Genomic DNA, 15,630 nt, shown 5'->3' on the forward strand with positions numbered 1-15,630 from the left:
AAAGAGACCTGTCAATTTCAAGGCAATGGCATCTCTTGCATAAGCCACCTTATTGGATGCTCTTGAACAGAACATTTATACCGTGAGTTGCTTCAGAATGCAGATAAGTCTAACTCTGGGATACACCGTGTACGCAATCCACTGTTTGAAGAGATCCCTGTGTACAGTTCCCACCTGTGTGGATTTGTTCTCAACCTGTCAGGTTGATCTGCCAGCGTGTTACAATATAAGCGAAAGTACAGTTTAAGTAATCTTACCAGACCCCACAGGTACACTGAGTGTGGCAAGCTCACCAATTTTTACCCTGGCATCTTAAATAACCATATCTCATCAGTAAACTGGACATTCCTTAAATATGTACCTCTTGATGACACTGTCCTCAAATTTAATTCCATATTTCCCAAAATTCTCAACTCCCTTGCCCCCCTGCGCACTATTTGTGTAAAATCATTTGTATCCCCCTGGCTATCTCAAACCACACAAACCCTCATGCAACAAAGAGACAAACCTTGGGAAGTCTGGTCTAAACAAAACTCCCATCCCATCTCCAACACTACAAAGAACTATACAACCTTACAAAACAACACATCATTAGCGATAAGAAAACCTTCTATACCAATCCTCCCTCCTCACTCTCAAATAACCCCAAAATGTTCTGGCACTCTATCAACCAAATTCTGCATCTAGGTCACCACTCTGGCCCCAACCCAAGTCCCAAACAAGTCTCCTCTAGAAACAGCACCTAAATTTAATACCCACTTCATTGAAACCATCAGCAAACTGTCTTCCAAAATAACTCCAGTACCAATGTTAATATCACTCCCGCACACCCTAAACCACCTGTCAAACTCAGGCCTTCGCTATGAAACTAGTCTTAACTAACTATATCAAATCATTGCTAAACAAACTAAAACCCTGCTCACCCCTCTGTGTATAACCTACCACCTCTCTCCCTGCAGATGGAAGCCAATTTGATTGCCCTCCCTATCTCTATTCTCATCAACCAGTCCATTGCTGAATTCAAAGTCTCCTCAATCCAGAAAAAATTCTACACAATTCCTATTCACAAGGGTGGCAACTCTTCAGAACTCACCAACTTTAGGCCTATTGCTATTTATCTCATCTTTCCAAAATCTTACAGAAGTGTGCCCAGAAACAAATCTTAAACTACCTCTTAAGAGAGAGCTTGCTCACCCCCACACATGGCTTTCACCCCAAATAAAGCACCTCCACTGCCCATACATCCTTCCTGAACACTATATCCCAAGGCACAGACAATAAACTCATCTCTTTTCTCTGACCTTTCAAAAGCTTTTGACACTGTGTCCCACCCTCTTCTGCTTGCTAATCTCTGTGAACTTAATATCTCTACATCTACCATCTCCTGGTTTACCAGCTATCTCTCAGATTGACTTTAATCAGTTAAATGGTTCTCTGCAACATTTCCTGCCCTTTCTATTAAAATGGGCGTACCTTAAGGATCTATTCTTGGCTCTCTACAGTTTAATATATTTATCAACCAATTACACACATCCTGAGCTCTATCATCTCTTGTGCAATATGCAGATGACTCCACAGTCTTCATCATAGCTGACTTCTTCACTGACCTAAACACCCTCACTCAAAAAAATCCTCATCAGTTGAAAACTGGCTTTCCAATACCCAGTTGATTCTAAATCCAAAAAAAAAAAAAAACTCCTGCTTTTCACTCTCAAAACCATGAACCATCTCAAACCATCCTTCTTTATCAACTCCCACAAGAATAGGCTCATCTCTGTTGAATCTCAGACCAAGCTTCTGGGGGTCATCATAGATTACCAACTCAAATTTGATTTGCATGTCTCCAATAACATTAAGAAAACCCACCAAACACAGACACCTGTATCGCAACAAAGAATTTCTCACCTCCAAATCAAAAATCTCCCTATCCCATGCTTACCTCCTCCCTAGCCTTCTCGAGGGCTCACAATTCCTCACTGATAGTCCAAAGGGTAAGGCAGGGAACTAACAATGGGATCTTGACACTCAAAACCTTAAGAAACGTCTGAAGTCAAGATGAACAGGGATGTGATAAGCATCTTTTAAGTCTAGTGTTACCAGGAAATTTGAAAGAGGAGGAAGAAGTAACAGGTTGTGAAGTGACATCATTCTGAACTTGGACACCATCAGAAACAGGTTTCAGAAAGAAAAATCCAGAAAAGATCTCCAAGCATTTTCTTTCTTTGGCACTAAGAACATCATTGAATAAAAAAACTCTTCCCCACATGCTGTCTCAGGGAGTGATAGAACCAATTCCTCCTTCCCAGCTGGGGAACAAGCAGAGGAAACAATAGAGTGATCTGGAGAATGAGGTATGATCCCAATGAAATGAGGAATTTCCTCCCACTGCCCTCTAGTACCTTGATGAATGATGTTTAGAAACCATTTGTCTGGAACCATCTGTTGCCAAACAGAAAAATGGAGATTCAGAATTTCTGGAAGAAAAAGGGGATAAGGGTTGGGGGGGGGGGTGTTACACTGTCTCTTATTCTAGTCATTTAGACTTGTTGGACTGGAGGTTCATCAGTGCCTCTTTTCTGAACCCCCTTGTCATGTCTTCTTAAATGTCTGTTTACCAGTATTTTGTTGAGACTGTTTATTACGCTTTGACAACATTTTATGAGATGTTAGAGAATCCCCTCGATAATTTGGAAAAGGACAGCTAAAAACTCTGAGATTCCCTGAATGCACTCACCCCTTTTATCATACTTTTAGATCACCTCCACAGCAGACAGGTCTACAACACTCTCTATCCAAAGGGGAATTTCAAAACCTCATTTTTTTATCACCACCTGGAAGGTTCTGAGAATGTAGCTACACAAACTTCTGCCAAACAGTACCAGTGGCCATAGCCCTGGAAGAAGCATCAACAGAGACATATACACACTGTAAATAAGTAGTGACCTGTGCAACAGAAGAAACCAAATTATTTAAAGCAGATTTTTCCTCACAAGGAAAGACTGCAGATAAAACATTCCCCATACTTTCACAATTAGTCAGGACAAACTTTAACAAAAAATCCTGATAATTAAAAATTCTGAAAATCAGTGTTGCAGAAGTATACACCCCCCCCCTCATACTTATCAATAATTTCTCATACTTATCAGAGACAGTAGCACAGCAGTGGGATCAACTACAACTGTAGCTGTTGAGTCGGATTTGGGAATGGTGTATAAAAACTAAAAAGACTGAGGAACTTTACTCATTCTATCCACCTTGTTAGGGGCAGCTGTCTATCAGGAAAACTGCAGGCAGTAACATACACGTCCACCAAACCAGCTGGAACAAGAGGAATGGGTGGGTGTAGGGTTCTGGGAGTTCCTTCAGTAACAACTCATAGCATTTTCTGAGGGACTGAGAAGCCTCAGTAGTCTTCCACTGAAAACACGGGCACATTTTAGCAATAATTTCAGAGAAAGAAAACCCCATAAAGGAATAATCAGAAAGTGAACTCTCCTCTGAGTCGGTCAGAAATCTGAGGAGAAAACCCTGTATCTGTCCCTTCATCTTCCTGATCAGATTCAGAATCTTGAATTTCTTAAGGAAGAAAGTATCTCTCTCTTTCTTTTAACAGAAACTATTTTACAAGGAGGATCAGTAGCCTGAATTAAACTCAGAGTCAGAACTAGTAAACTCCTCCTGTCTAAGAAAATCTGAAGAGGAGCAGAAACAATCTTAGTTTTCTGTTTCTCTTTGACTGGAAAAAATGGGAGCAACAGTTATTAATGGTGATAACAGCTTCCCCAGTGATGAGCACACCATTCAGACAACATAGAAGCCTTCCTTGTTCCCTCTCCCAGGGCAGATGAGTGGCTCTCCCTTACCCACTGACAGGACCTCAACAGCCGCAGAGGATGGGGCTAAACCCCAAGTCCACAGTAGCTGTAGGTCAACACCAGAAGGAATCAGAGTAAAAATGGAGTGGTCTGAAGTACAACAAATGGCCACAGCTGAGTTACTCACCTGCAGCGGAGGTAAATTGTTAGCCTGCTGTGGTGGCACAGGCTGTTTACTTAAATATCTTTTTAAGGCTGTAAAAAAGACCGATAGTGGGACCAGCAGTCTGTTCAACTGTCAAGCCAAAAATGGTGCCTCTTTCCCAAGAAGACAACCAGCAAATGCCAGTAAAAAACTATTAGTCTTTATAAAAAGCACTTTAAAACACCATGCCAACCTCAAAAAAGTAAAATAAACACAATTCAACAGACAAAATGTTTTTCAGTTATTTTTTTCTCCATTTTCAAAATGACAGGAAAAAGAGTGCTGCCATTTAAGAGTACACTGCAATTTCATGACAGACTGATGAAACACAAAACTCTTAGTTTTAAAATAACCTTCCTTAAGAGGAAAGTGATAAAAAAACAGTTTAGAAAATGGAAGCCGGGAACTTGTATGTCCAGCAAAGGAATAGCATCAAACCTCGAAACCCTTAGAGGAGCATACTCTTCTATGGTAGTAAAGCTCTGAAGGGTTTCCAGCAGCCCTACAGTTTGGGCATGTGGAAGGTGCCCTGAAATTTTGGAGGCTGGCAAGCTGTTATTTCCTTTGCAGAATATAACTCACACAAGCTAAGACCAATATAATGAAAACTGTACACTTCCCTTAGAGTCATAGTTTGGGCATGTGGAAGGTGCCCTGAAGCTTTGGAGGCTGGCAAGCTGTTATTTCCTTTGCAGAATATAACCCACACAAGCTAAGATCAATATGATTAACACTGTACACTTCCCTTAGAGTCATCTGAGAATGCAGGTGTCTCCCAGACCAGTCATGGTTAGACTGCTAATGAGATATGATCATGCTTCTCCACACTTGTTGATACAGCACGATTGCCATATTATTTGTGACTACATGCAGTGCACCTTTCCACAATGGTGTGGAGGCCTTCAGTACCAGTACCAAGACCATCATTTTCTTCGTATTTGTAGGCTTTTCACTTTGAGCTGCATTCAACAGGCTTTGGACTTGAAACAACCATGAATACTCTCACAGTCTAGGTCTCAGGCATCTATTAGTATCTGGTAGGAGGGGATTTTCTCTGTAGAAATGTAGGGGTAAAATGGGAATAATTTCTTCAAAGGACTGAGAATGCTGTTTCCAGATGAATCTTGTCATGTGCAATCTGGCCAGAGATATCAGCAATATGGTAGATGTCATGTAGCCTAAAAATCTGAAGTACAGTGTGCCTTAAACCTTATCCCCCTGTGCTAATCTGTGGAAGTACTGTTCTAAATGCTACACCTTACCTTGTGGGAGAAATTCCTTCTGACAACTGGAGTCTAGAAATCAGCCCAGAAATATAACTCTCTTGGAGGGAGTAAGATTTGATTTTGGGATGCTAAAGGAAAACCTAAGACTTTAACTAGCATTTCTGGTGAAAGTTGCTTGTCCACCTCCCCCACTAGAACAGTGCCTGTATGAGGCAGTCATCTAAGCACGGATAAATGTAAATAACAATTGCCCCACCTGTACACAATTGCTGGAGTCAGGGCACTTTGTAAATACCCAAAAAGCAGTACCTAGTTCAAAGGTTAAAGGAACTAAATGGACAGTGAGATTCCCCCCCACACACACTTGCAGTCTGAAAAAGCACCAATGGTCCTGGTAAATAGGGGTTCGGAGGCAGGCATCCTTGAACTCCAAGGTTACCATCAGGGTCAGAGAACAGTATGGGAAACAGAACCTGTAAGTTTAACAGTTTGAATTTTTGGACACTGAGAAACGTATTGAGCTTTGACAGGTTCAGAATGGGTCATCATGCCCCCCCCCCTTCTGGGAATTACAGTCTTGAGTAGAGCACCTTGTTCTGGTCTTTTATGGGTACCTGTTCTATGACTTGTAGTGAAAGGACCTGTTCCAGAATGGAAGTGAGGAATTAGATGAATTTATTCCGTTGGCACATGAGAGATCCCTGCCAGATTTGATATTTTTACAAATTTTCGTCTGTAACCCTAGGAAATGACCTGCAAAACAAAACCATCTCATGTGATGCCTTTCAAGTTTTGTAATCATTCTGTGAGTCTTCTTGTATTTTGGTATTGAATTGAAGTGAAAAGGAACCAGGCAGGGTTGAGGGTCTGGGATAGGTGTGGTAAGAGAGAGGACAGCCGGGCGTAGTGATGCCATCTCTTTTGCACCTCTGGTGCCTTCTCTGCCTCCCAATTTAACGGCTTTTTGACTATAAAGCTTGTAGGAAATCTTGAGCCAAAGTAAATCATTGTTCAGGGAGGGCTTGGACTTGGGAGAAAGCAGCCTAGGCTTTTTGACTTATTATGCCAGTTTTCTTGTCTTTTGAAGGAATCTCTGCCTTAGAATTCCTGGCCTTGGGATGCAACTGCCAGACGTCCACCACATGGTTAGCAATGCTCCCCTTAATGAAGACAGTAAGTAACCAGTTCCCTCCTTCAGAAATCACAAAGTATGCCTCATCTACAGTTGCCCAAGGAATCGGTATCCCATTTGGAAGCCAAACCAGATTATCATCTTGATGGAATGTGCTTTGTACCTTTGGTGTGACAACCTCTGAAGAAGCTTTGTCTCGTTAAGTTAGAGGACTGCAGAAGCCCTGCATTAGAATCTAACTTCAAGTTACAATGAGTCATTGAATGCCAAAGTCATGCCATCCTTGTCTTTCTCTACCTTCCCCTTAAAATGCTTTTATTTTCAGAGGGGACACAGAACAATGAGGACAAGCCAAAGATACCAACTTGGATTGGATGAAGGCTTTCAGCCTCTTCCTATTCACCTACTTCAGTATAGAATGGTGCCTACAAGTTTTTGGGATGAATCCCTAGCAGACCTTCCAGTCCTCTAAATTATGGTCTGGACCTAAACAGAAAACACAATGACTGTAATCTTGTGAGCAATCTGCCTATCACAACAGCAAATATCCTTCTCAGGCCCTGAGATACTTTAAAAAGAAGTTATGTCCTTACCATAACGTTCCATTTGGAGTGTTCATCTCGCCTTTGTTCTTACACATGGGTTCGGCGCCGATCCTTGGCTCCGAGTCGGCCGCATCACAAAGCTCTGCATCTCAGAGCAGCTCGAGACCAGACTATATCCCACAATCCTCCCTGCCATTACTCAGATCTAGTTTGCAAACAAACCAGACCGATAATCCAATACATCAGGTGCAAGAACTATACACACACTCAGGCATTCAGAGACACTCTCTCACCATAGCAAATAACTAAGGCTAGCTACTATGCTACATATACCCCATGATACACAGGACCATATACCCCGGAAGGGGTTAAGACATTTCGATCAGAATCTAGTCCTACCCGTTCTTCCAAAACACGTGTGTGTGTGTGTGTGGGGGGGGGGATGTAAGAACAAAGGCGAGATGAACACTCCACATGGAACGTTATGGTAAGGACATAACTTCTTTATGTGAGTGTGTTCAATCTCGCCGTATGTTCTTACATACGGGTAGCGTCCCTAGCTCCGTCACCCCGAGTGACTCATGGAAGAACGTTCCTAAGCACAGTGGAACCAAAAGATGTCCTGTCTTTGGAGACTTTGTCAACTCTATAATGAGTGATGAAAGTATGTGGTTTAGATCACGTGGCTGCTGCACAAATCGTGTCCAAAGGCAAGCGAGCTGCATGAGCCAAGGAAGTGGAAACGGATCTGGTAGAATGGGCCTTAGGTTTGGTGAGTTCGGACTGATTTGACTTAGAGTATACAAAGGCTATACAATCAGCAAGCCATTTAGATAATGTACGTTTTGTAATTGCCATGCCCTTTTTATTGTCTGCAAATGCGACAAAGAGCTGATCTGTCTTCCTGTAAGTTTTAGTCCTATCCAAATAAAATCTTAACTGCCTGTGAACATCTAACTTATGCAGCATACACTCCAACTTGTTAGTATGGTTCTTGAAGAAAGTAGGGAGTTCTATGGATTGGTTAATATTTGTAACGGAACATACCTTTGGAAGGAAAGATGGGTTTGTATGTAAAGAGACTATCTGGATGGAAAATCAAGTAAGGTGGTCTGACCGATAATGCTTGCAGCTCTGAAACTCTTCGAGCTGAAGTAACAGCTAAGAGGAAAAGTGTATTCCACGATAAGAACTTCGGGAGGCAGGACGAAGCAGGTTCAAAGGGTGGCAACATGAGTTGTGACAGTAACAAATTTAAGCTCCATGGAAAGAAAGGTTTCCTGACGGGTGGCCGAAGATGGAAGGTTCCTTTCATAAAAGCCTTACAAAGTCTGTGAGACATAATGGGAGAACCGTCCTCACCAATATGGAAGTTCGATATGGCCGCCAACTGTACTCTTAGTGTGGAAGTAGAGGCTCCTTCGTGAAAGAGGATAGATAAGAATTCCAATACTTTATGTAGAGGAGCTACCAGGGGGTCTAAGTGTTGGCTAGACGCCCAGTATACAAAGCGTTTCCATTTACTCCTGTAGAGTTTTGTAGTGGAAGCTTTATGAGAAGCAACCAGAATGTGTTGAACTGCCGGAGAAAGTAGATCAGACCTGGCTAGGCAGGGAAGCGGAGCAGCCAAGCTGCTAGTTTGAGGGACTGAAGAGACGGGTGAGGAACTCCCGACGAATGGGTCAGTAGATCTGGTACTGGGTCCAGAATCCACGGTTCCTCTGTTTGATGGGCTCGAAGAAAGGGGAACCATATCTGCCGAGGTCAGAATGGGGCTATGAGTATTATTGTCCTTTCCAGGTTCCTGGCTTTCTGTAGAAATCTGGGAATCAAGGGAGTAGGTGGAAATGCATATAGGAGACCCGGGGGCCAATCGTGTATCAGTGCGTCCCTGGGGACATCCCCTGGAGGGGGTAGAAGGGCAAAGTAGCTTCTGCATTTTGCATTCAATGGGGAAGCAAATAGATCGCAGCAAGGCTGGCCCCATCTGCGGAAGATCTTTTCCGCTATCTGTGGATTGAGGGACCACTCATGAGGTAACAGGATGGCTCTGCTCAACCTGTCCGCAATGACGTTGGATGACCCCGGGATGTGCGTTGCTATCAGAAAGCGACCCGTGGACTCTGCCCATTGCCAAATTCTCATGGCCTCTCTGCATAACGGGTAAGACCTGGTTCCCCCTTGCTTGTTTATGTACCAGATCACAGACATGTTGTCCGTCTGAACTGCTACTGTTCTCCTAGAGGTAAGAGGGATTGGAAGTGTTGCAACGCCAGGAACACCGCCCTGAGCTCCAGAACATTTATGTGTAGAGTGTACTCCATGTTGGACCATTCCCCTTGGACTGTTCTTCCCTGAAATAGACCCCCCCACCCTATCAGAGAAGCATCCGTGGTTATTGTGGCCATCAGACTGGGTAGAACAAACGGACGACCCATAGTGAGATCCTGACTGTACACCCACCATGAGAGGTCTCGTCTGCAAGAGTCTGTTATCAGAATCTCGTGCGCTAGGGGTAAGTGCTGGAACGACCACTGCGCGAAAAGCAGCCATTGGAGAATCCTCATGTGTAATCTTCCGATAGGAACTGCGATCAGGGACGCTGCCATTAGTCCCAAAACTTTCAATACCAGTTTGGCCGGGGATTTCTTGCTCTTTAGTAGAAGAACCACCTGTTGTTTGAGGGTTGATGCCCTTATTGGAGGGAGCTTTAGCAGTGTTAATCGTGTATCTAGGTCTGCTCCGATGAATGAAATACGCTGTGAAGGCGATAAGCAAGACTTTTCGAAGTTTATCGAAATCCATAGGTGGGAACAAAGGTAGACTGTGTAGTCTCTGACTTGTATGAGGCGACGCTCGGTGGTGGCGGTGAGGTGCCAGTCGTCCAGATAGGGAAACACCTGGAATCCTTGTCGTCTCAAGTGAGACGCAACTACTGCCATGCATTTGGTGAATACCCTGGGGGCTGAGGTGAGTCCAAAGGGCAGAGCTCGAAACTTGAAGTGACTGGCTCCCAGCCGAAAGCGCAGGTGATCTCTGGATGGTCTGGCCATTTTGATGTGGTAGTACGCGTCTTTGAGATCTATCGAGCACATCCAATCGTCCTTCTGTAAGAATGGAAGGATCGATTGAAGCGTGACCATCCGGAACTTTTCCTTCTTCACGAAAGTGTTGAGATTGCAGAGATCTAAAATCAGTCTCCAGTCCCCTGTCTTTTTTGGAACTAAAAAGAACCTTGAGTAAGTTCCGGATCCTCTTTGGTCCGCCGGGACTGGTTGGATGACTCTTTTTGAGCAGCTTTGAAATTTCTACAGCTGCTGGGCTTCGCAGATGGGGTGGCACATCTGGAAACCTTCTTTGTTGAGGTGGAGTTGATATGAAGGGGATTTTGTATCCTCTGGTTATAATGCTTTTTACCCAGGAATCCGAAGTAATATTTAGCCAGGCCTGTGGGTATAAAGCCAAGCGACCCCCGACTGCCTCCAGAGCAGGACAGCCGGGCCTCCGTTCAGGAGTGCTGGAAAGTCTTCCCAGGGACGGTATCCCTGTCGCCTTGGTTATGTGGACCCCCTCTGCCGCCGGGGCGGCGTCTTCCATTTCTACCCCCCCCCCTGCCTCTGGAGGGGGTATCACTCTGTGTGGCTTGGAAAGATCCCGGATTCTTACGGAACCACATTTTCCCGCCTCGTTGCCCTTTGGGGTATGGTCTAGATGGAGCAGAAAAACGGACCTCAACAGCAGACAGGGTCTTTCCCTCTTGCTCACACCGAGTCAGAGTCTCCTTCACCTTGGGCCCGAAGAGTGTGGCACCATCAAAGGGGGCGTTGGCAAAGGAAGACGAAGGCTTCCGCAAAGGAGCACAGCCGCATCCAGGATTGTCTTTGAAGAGCAATCGCTAAAGCTGCAGCTCTACTCGATCCTTCGGCCGCATACGAGATGAGCCTCATGGGTGAGTTTACTATGGAGGTAAGGGTGTTAAGTTGTGCTGTTACCTTATCTGAAACAGCAGCATCTGTGTTACCCTGGAGGGTATCTGTCAGCTCCTTGATGAGATCCCTCTGCAGACATGTGAAATGTGTCAAATAGTTTAGCGAACGCATGGAAAAAGTCGCTGAACTAAAAACGCGCTTCCCGTATCTGTCCATAGTCCTAGAATCCTTATTAGGAGGATGAACAGATGAGGAAGACTCAGACATTTCCTTTTTCTTGGCTGCCGCCACCACCATAGCGTCGACCGGAACTCCCTTGGTGAGATAAGTCTAGTCCTGGGGGGCGGTGATAAATTTGTTTGGTTTTCTAGGGACTGGTTCCACTGTGTCAGGTGTCTCCCACACCCTTCGAGCAATCAATTCCATTAATTCATCGAAGGGCGGAGTCACCCAGGAGGTAGAAGGTTGAGCCCCAAAAGCCTTCAGCAGCACCGACTCATCCTCAGTGGGGGTTAGGGACTGCCAATCACCCTTCTGTTTCAAGATCTCCAGGATGTCTGCAAATGACACATCCTCAGAGGGGGATTTTGGGGACCCCTCTGCCTCATCCAAGTCGGTGTCAGACGTTAGAGATTCCTGCGGGGAATCCATGTGCCTCCTCTTGCACAACCGTTTCCTCGGGACCTCATCAGAGGGGGCCATCTGGTGAGGGCTCCAAGGAACAGGGGGAACCCTCTGGGGGTGGCTGAGGCAATGGGGCTTTACGCTTTGGATGGGTCGTGGGGGCAGAAACAGAAAGCGGCCCTTTAGGGGAAGGAGAAGACGCCTCTGATGAAGTGGTTGTCTGTGCAGACAATACCTTCCTCATAAGGTCAAAAGCCCCTGAACCCCGGGCCAAGGACTCCCCCGGTTCCGAAGAACACGGGAGCATCCCAGACTCGGGGACGGAGCCGAGCCAGTCTGCGCCGAGGCCCCGAGAGGGAGAGTCATCACTGAAAGGTCGGTACGACTCTCGGTCCCGGAACCGAGGAGAGACAGTCGGCTCCACGACTCACCTATCGGTTCCGAAAGAGTCGAAGTCAATGGTGTCGATCGTGCAATGGACGGTTTCGGCACCGAGGGCTCCACTATCATCAGGTCATCCTCTCCCGGCTCCGAGAACTGGATGGGTCTCGAAGAAGGACCTGTTGGAGATATGGGGAGGTCTTCTAGTTTCGACACCAATTGGGAGGAAACTGCAATCAACTTGGAAAGGGCCGTGTTTTCCATGAGTTTCTGCACGACACGATCCACATCTGTCTCAGATAACGGTCTGGAAGAACGGGTCGAAGAAGCCAAAGATGGCACCGACCGAAGAATGGACGGTGGTGGCAGCTCCGACACCGTTTCCAAGATCTGAGGCTCAGTGAAAGATAAACGTTCGACGCTCGGCCCCGAGGTCTGTGGAACTGGCGAACGAACCTTCGAAGATGAACTCGGAGCCGATGACATGGGCTCAGACATCTTCGACCCCTTCGAGGACTTAGAGGCCTGATCCGATTTGTCTAAAGCCTCTTGAAAGGCAGGCTTAAGCAACCCTCTATCTATAAGCTTCCTGCATCTATCTGTCATGACCCTCCCGCTAAAGGAATGACATATAGAGCAATCCTCTTGAAGGTGGAGAGGGCCAAGACAGTAAACGCAGGACGCGTGGTTGTCAGTGATAGACATTTTCTGCCCACACTGACATCTTTTAAAGCGGGATTTTGCTTTCTCCGACATGACTGTAGAAGTAAAGACACTTTACTAGGTTAATAACAAGAAAAAACTACCAATAACTAATTTCTATATATATGTAGAGTAAATATCTATACAAGTATAAAAGAACACTAAGAGAAAAAGGGTAGGCCACAAAAAGGTGCCTTAAGAATAATATGAGGAATATTATAATAATAATCACACACACACACTTCTATACTATATTAACTATTAGAAACTTATTTGTACAAAAAAAGTAGCAGCTTATCTGAAAGAGGCAAAAAGTTATCAAATTTTTCTCTGGTCCGAGCTCTCCTCGATCAGATGTGTTGCAGCGGCAAACTAGATCTGAGTAATGGCACGGAGGATTGTGGGATATAGTCTGGTCTCGAGCTTCTCTGAGATGCAGAGCTTTGCGATGCGGCCGACTCGGAACCCGTGTGTAAGAACAAACGGCGAGATTGAACACTCTCACATTGCCTGTCGGACATCAAAGAAGTCAGACAAAAAAGCTCTACTGGTATATAAGAGGATGAAGCACTGAGTATGACCCAAGTTTGATTAGTGTTCTGGTGCCAAATGGAGCTGGCCTGGAAGAGAACAGGAGTGATATGGCTTTACCAGCTTGCCTCTCCTTAAGGGAAAGTTGTAGGAGCACATGTCCCAAAGTACATATTCCCACACGACTCCTTCGTGGAGACCAGAGACTCCATGGCAGCACAGACTTCAAGGGGCAGGGCTGTCCTGAGGGGGCTATGCCATTAGCAGAAATGAGTGATATACTTTCACTGATGCCCACTGCAGGCCAAGCACTGGAAGTGCTCCAGGCATGTGCTGTAGGGTTAGGGCTATATAATGAAAACAACAAAGCAAACAGCCCCTTACAACTGAGCATCTGACAACATCTCCTGGTTGGCTATTACCTGGTGTACAGGAAACAAATGAGCTAGAAGAATAAAAGAGGAATTGATGGCTGACAGTCAGCAGGGGGCAAAAAACTATAAAAAAAACACTAGCTAGGCAAAAGTAATACCCTAAGAAGAAGTAAAGCAGAAAAATAGAAGGGATAAAGGAGGTGTATACTGCATAGTGCTTCTCAGTCTCTGGTGCAAACCAAACCACACTGGACTACTGATAACAATGTGATGCACATACTGTGAACAGTAGCAAGAAAGCTATAATAAGCCAGGAATGTGCACCCATTTTATTCTAAAGACATAATGGCATCATAAAGGAATAGGTGTCACCTACACCTGCAGTGGGTATGGCTGCTGAACTCCAGTCAGATGCTCAGGCCTTCTGCAAATGAAGTCCCAGTAGTAGAAACAAGGATCATCAAAACATTAGTGGCATTCACTTTCACCTGTTTTTGTTATACAGTTTATAGCATAGTACTTTATTTTTAACACTTCAGACTATAGTTATCTGAATTCTCGTTTTGCTGCTTTAATGCAGCAACCCCAAAAGGTCCTCACGACGACTGAGATATTTTAATAAAAACAAACAAAAAAATAAATTTTCATCACAGAGCATCTTATTTCAACATTACAAAACAAAGGATTTTACCTTAATTTGTTTACTTAAATCACTGTCGCAGAACGTCTGCAATGGTACTGAAAATTTCCTCCAGCAGGGATTCAAATTATTCTTCACTACCTGAGAGGGGGGAAACATATCATGGTAAACTACTCTAACAAAACAAACAAACAAAAAAAAAAAAACACATAGCCTCTTAAGAATGTGCTCTTTTTACCAAGTAAACAACTACTTTGATTCCAGTCTTCCGGTTTTCACAGGTATTTAATTTCACTCTTAATAATCATGTAATTTTGACAGTATCATTAATGTCAATCAATATATATTTTTACTTGCACAAACAAAGCAATAATAAAAAAAATATGCAAAAGTACACCATGAAATACTCCGCCTTTATGAGTGATCTCCTCTCAGCAGGTACAAACATTCAGTTTCCTGTCTCAAGGAAATCGTATATCAAGGCAGCCAAGAAAGGTATCTGTTCCAAAAAGCACTGAAGTGAATCAATGATCACGTCCTCAGGGACACACAAGAGATGGTAACTCCTCCTCTAGTTCTTTCCAGCTTTCCACAGTAAACTGAAGCAGAAAAGGTCAGGTGCTTTATCAAACCCATGGATGCCCTAAGAAGAGACTATACTGAAATCACAGGAAAATGGTTTATTTTTCAATTACCAAATGGTAGCTTGCAAGTGTGGGATCATATTTCTAGTGCAGCCCCCCCCCCCCGACAAAACTTAGAACATAAACAAAAACACAATGTGACGTACAAAAGTATATATGAAACACTGAAGTATACAGATATCAAAAGAAGAAAAGAGGACAATTTACAATATAGCTAGAGCTGTAACGAAAACTAAGCTAAGAGACTTCATTACCTACTGAGCATTTCACTTGGACATTTTTATTAAGAGATATAAATTAAACTTCATAAAAGCACACATAGTAAGCATAACATTATAAAGACTAACTTATGTCACAACTACAACTCTAATCCTTGTAAACTGGACTTTAAAAGAAGACTATTCCAGAGTTTGCCAACACAACTCCAATGACAATCTCCCTAAATCTATTTGAGGATCTGGAGACATGCACTAATACATGAAGACGATCAAAGTTCAACGCGTATACCCTTTAAAGATCAGCCTATGGGCAAATATTAGCTGTATAAAGGACAAGTAACACTGACATTCTAGAAAGTGTAAGCTATCTTATGAGAGGTGATGATGTAGTTTTTCCAGCTAACCTGAAGCAAAACTGGACTTCAAAGATGGCTGCACACTGATCAATAGCTTAACTTCAGCTCTCCCAGTGTTAAAACAGAAACTGAGAAACTGTAGCCAGAGATATTGTCAACTTGAGTAAAATTCAGTTACTTGCTAATAAGTATACTGTCTGGAAAGAAGGTCTGCACAGAAACTAAGAGCTTGAAAGAAAGGCAACTAAAAAATTGAAGAGAAAACACTGAATGTGAAGAATCCTGCAGCTGTTCAGCAAAAAGCAGTT

The 15,630-nt window shown here is 44.0% G+C and overlaps 1 protein-coding gene across 7 annotated transcripts in view; it reads right to left on the reverse strand.

Moving 5' to 3' along the window:
* LOC122817027 (copine-3-like) overlaps positions 1-15,630 on the reverse strand; it is a 2,295,182-nt gene that overhangs the window by 909,989 nt on the left and 1,369,563 nt on the right. For all 7 annotated transcript variants that reach the window (XM_044090160.1, XM_044090159.1, XM_044090157.1 and 4 more), the window contains one exon: positions 14,156-14,245. In XM_044090160.1, the coding sequence (XP_043946095.1) occupies positions 14,156-14,245 (90 nt within the window). The remainder of the gene's footprint in view (positions 1-14,155; positions 14,246-15,630) is intronic.

The sequence above is a fragment of the Protopterus annectens genome, chromosome 12.part0 (genome assembly GCF_019279795.1).
Source record: "Protopterus annectens isolate FY-2018-M chromosome 12.part0, PAN1.0, whole genome shotgun sequence".
Lineage (NCBI taxonomy): Eukaryota > Metazoa > Chordata > Ceratodontiformes > Protopteridae > Protopterus > Protopterus annectens.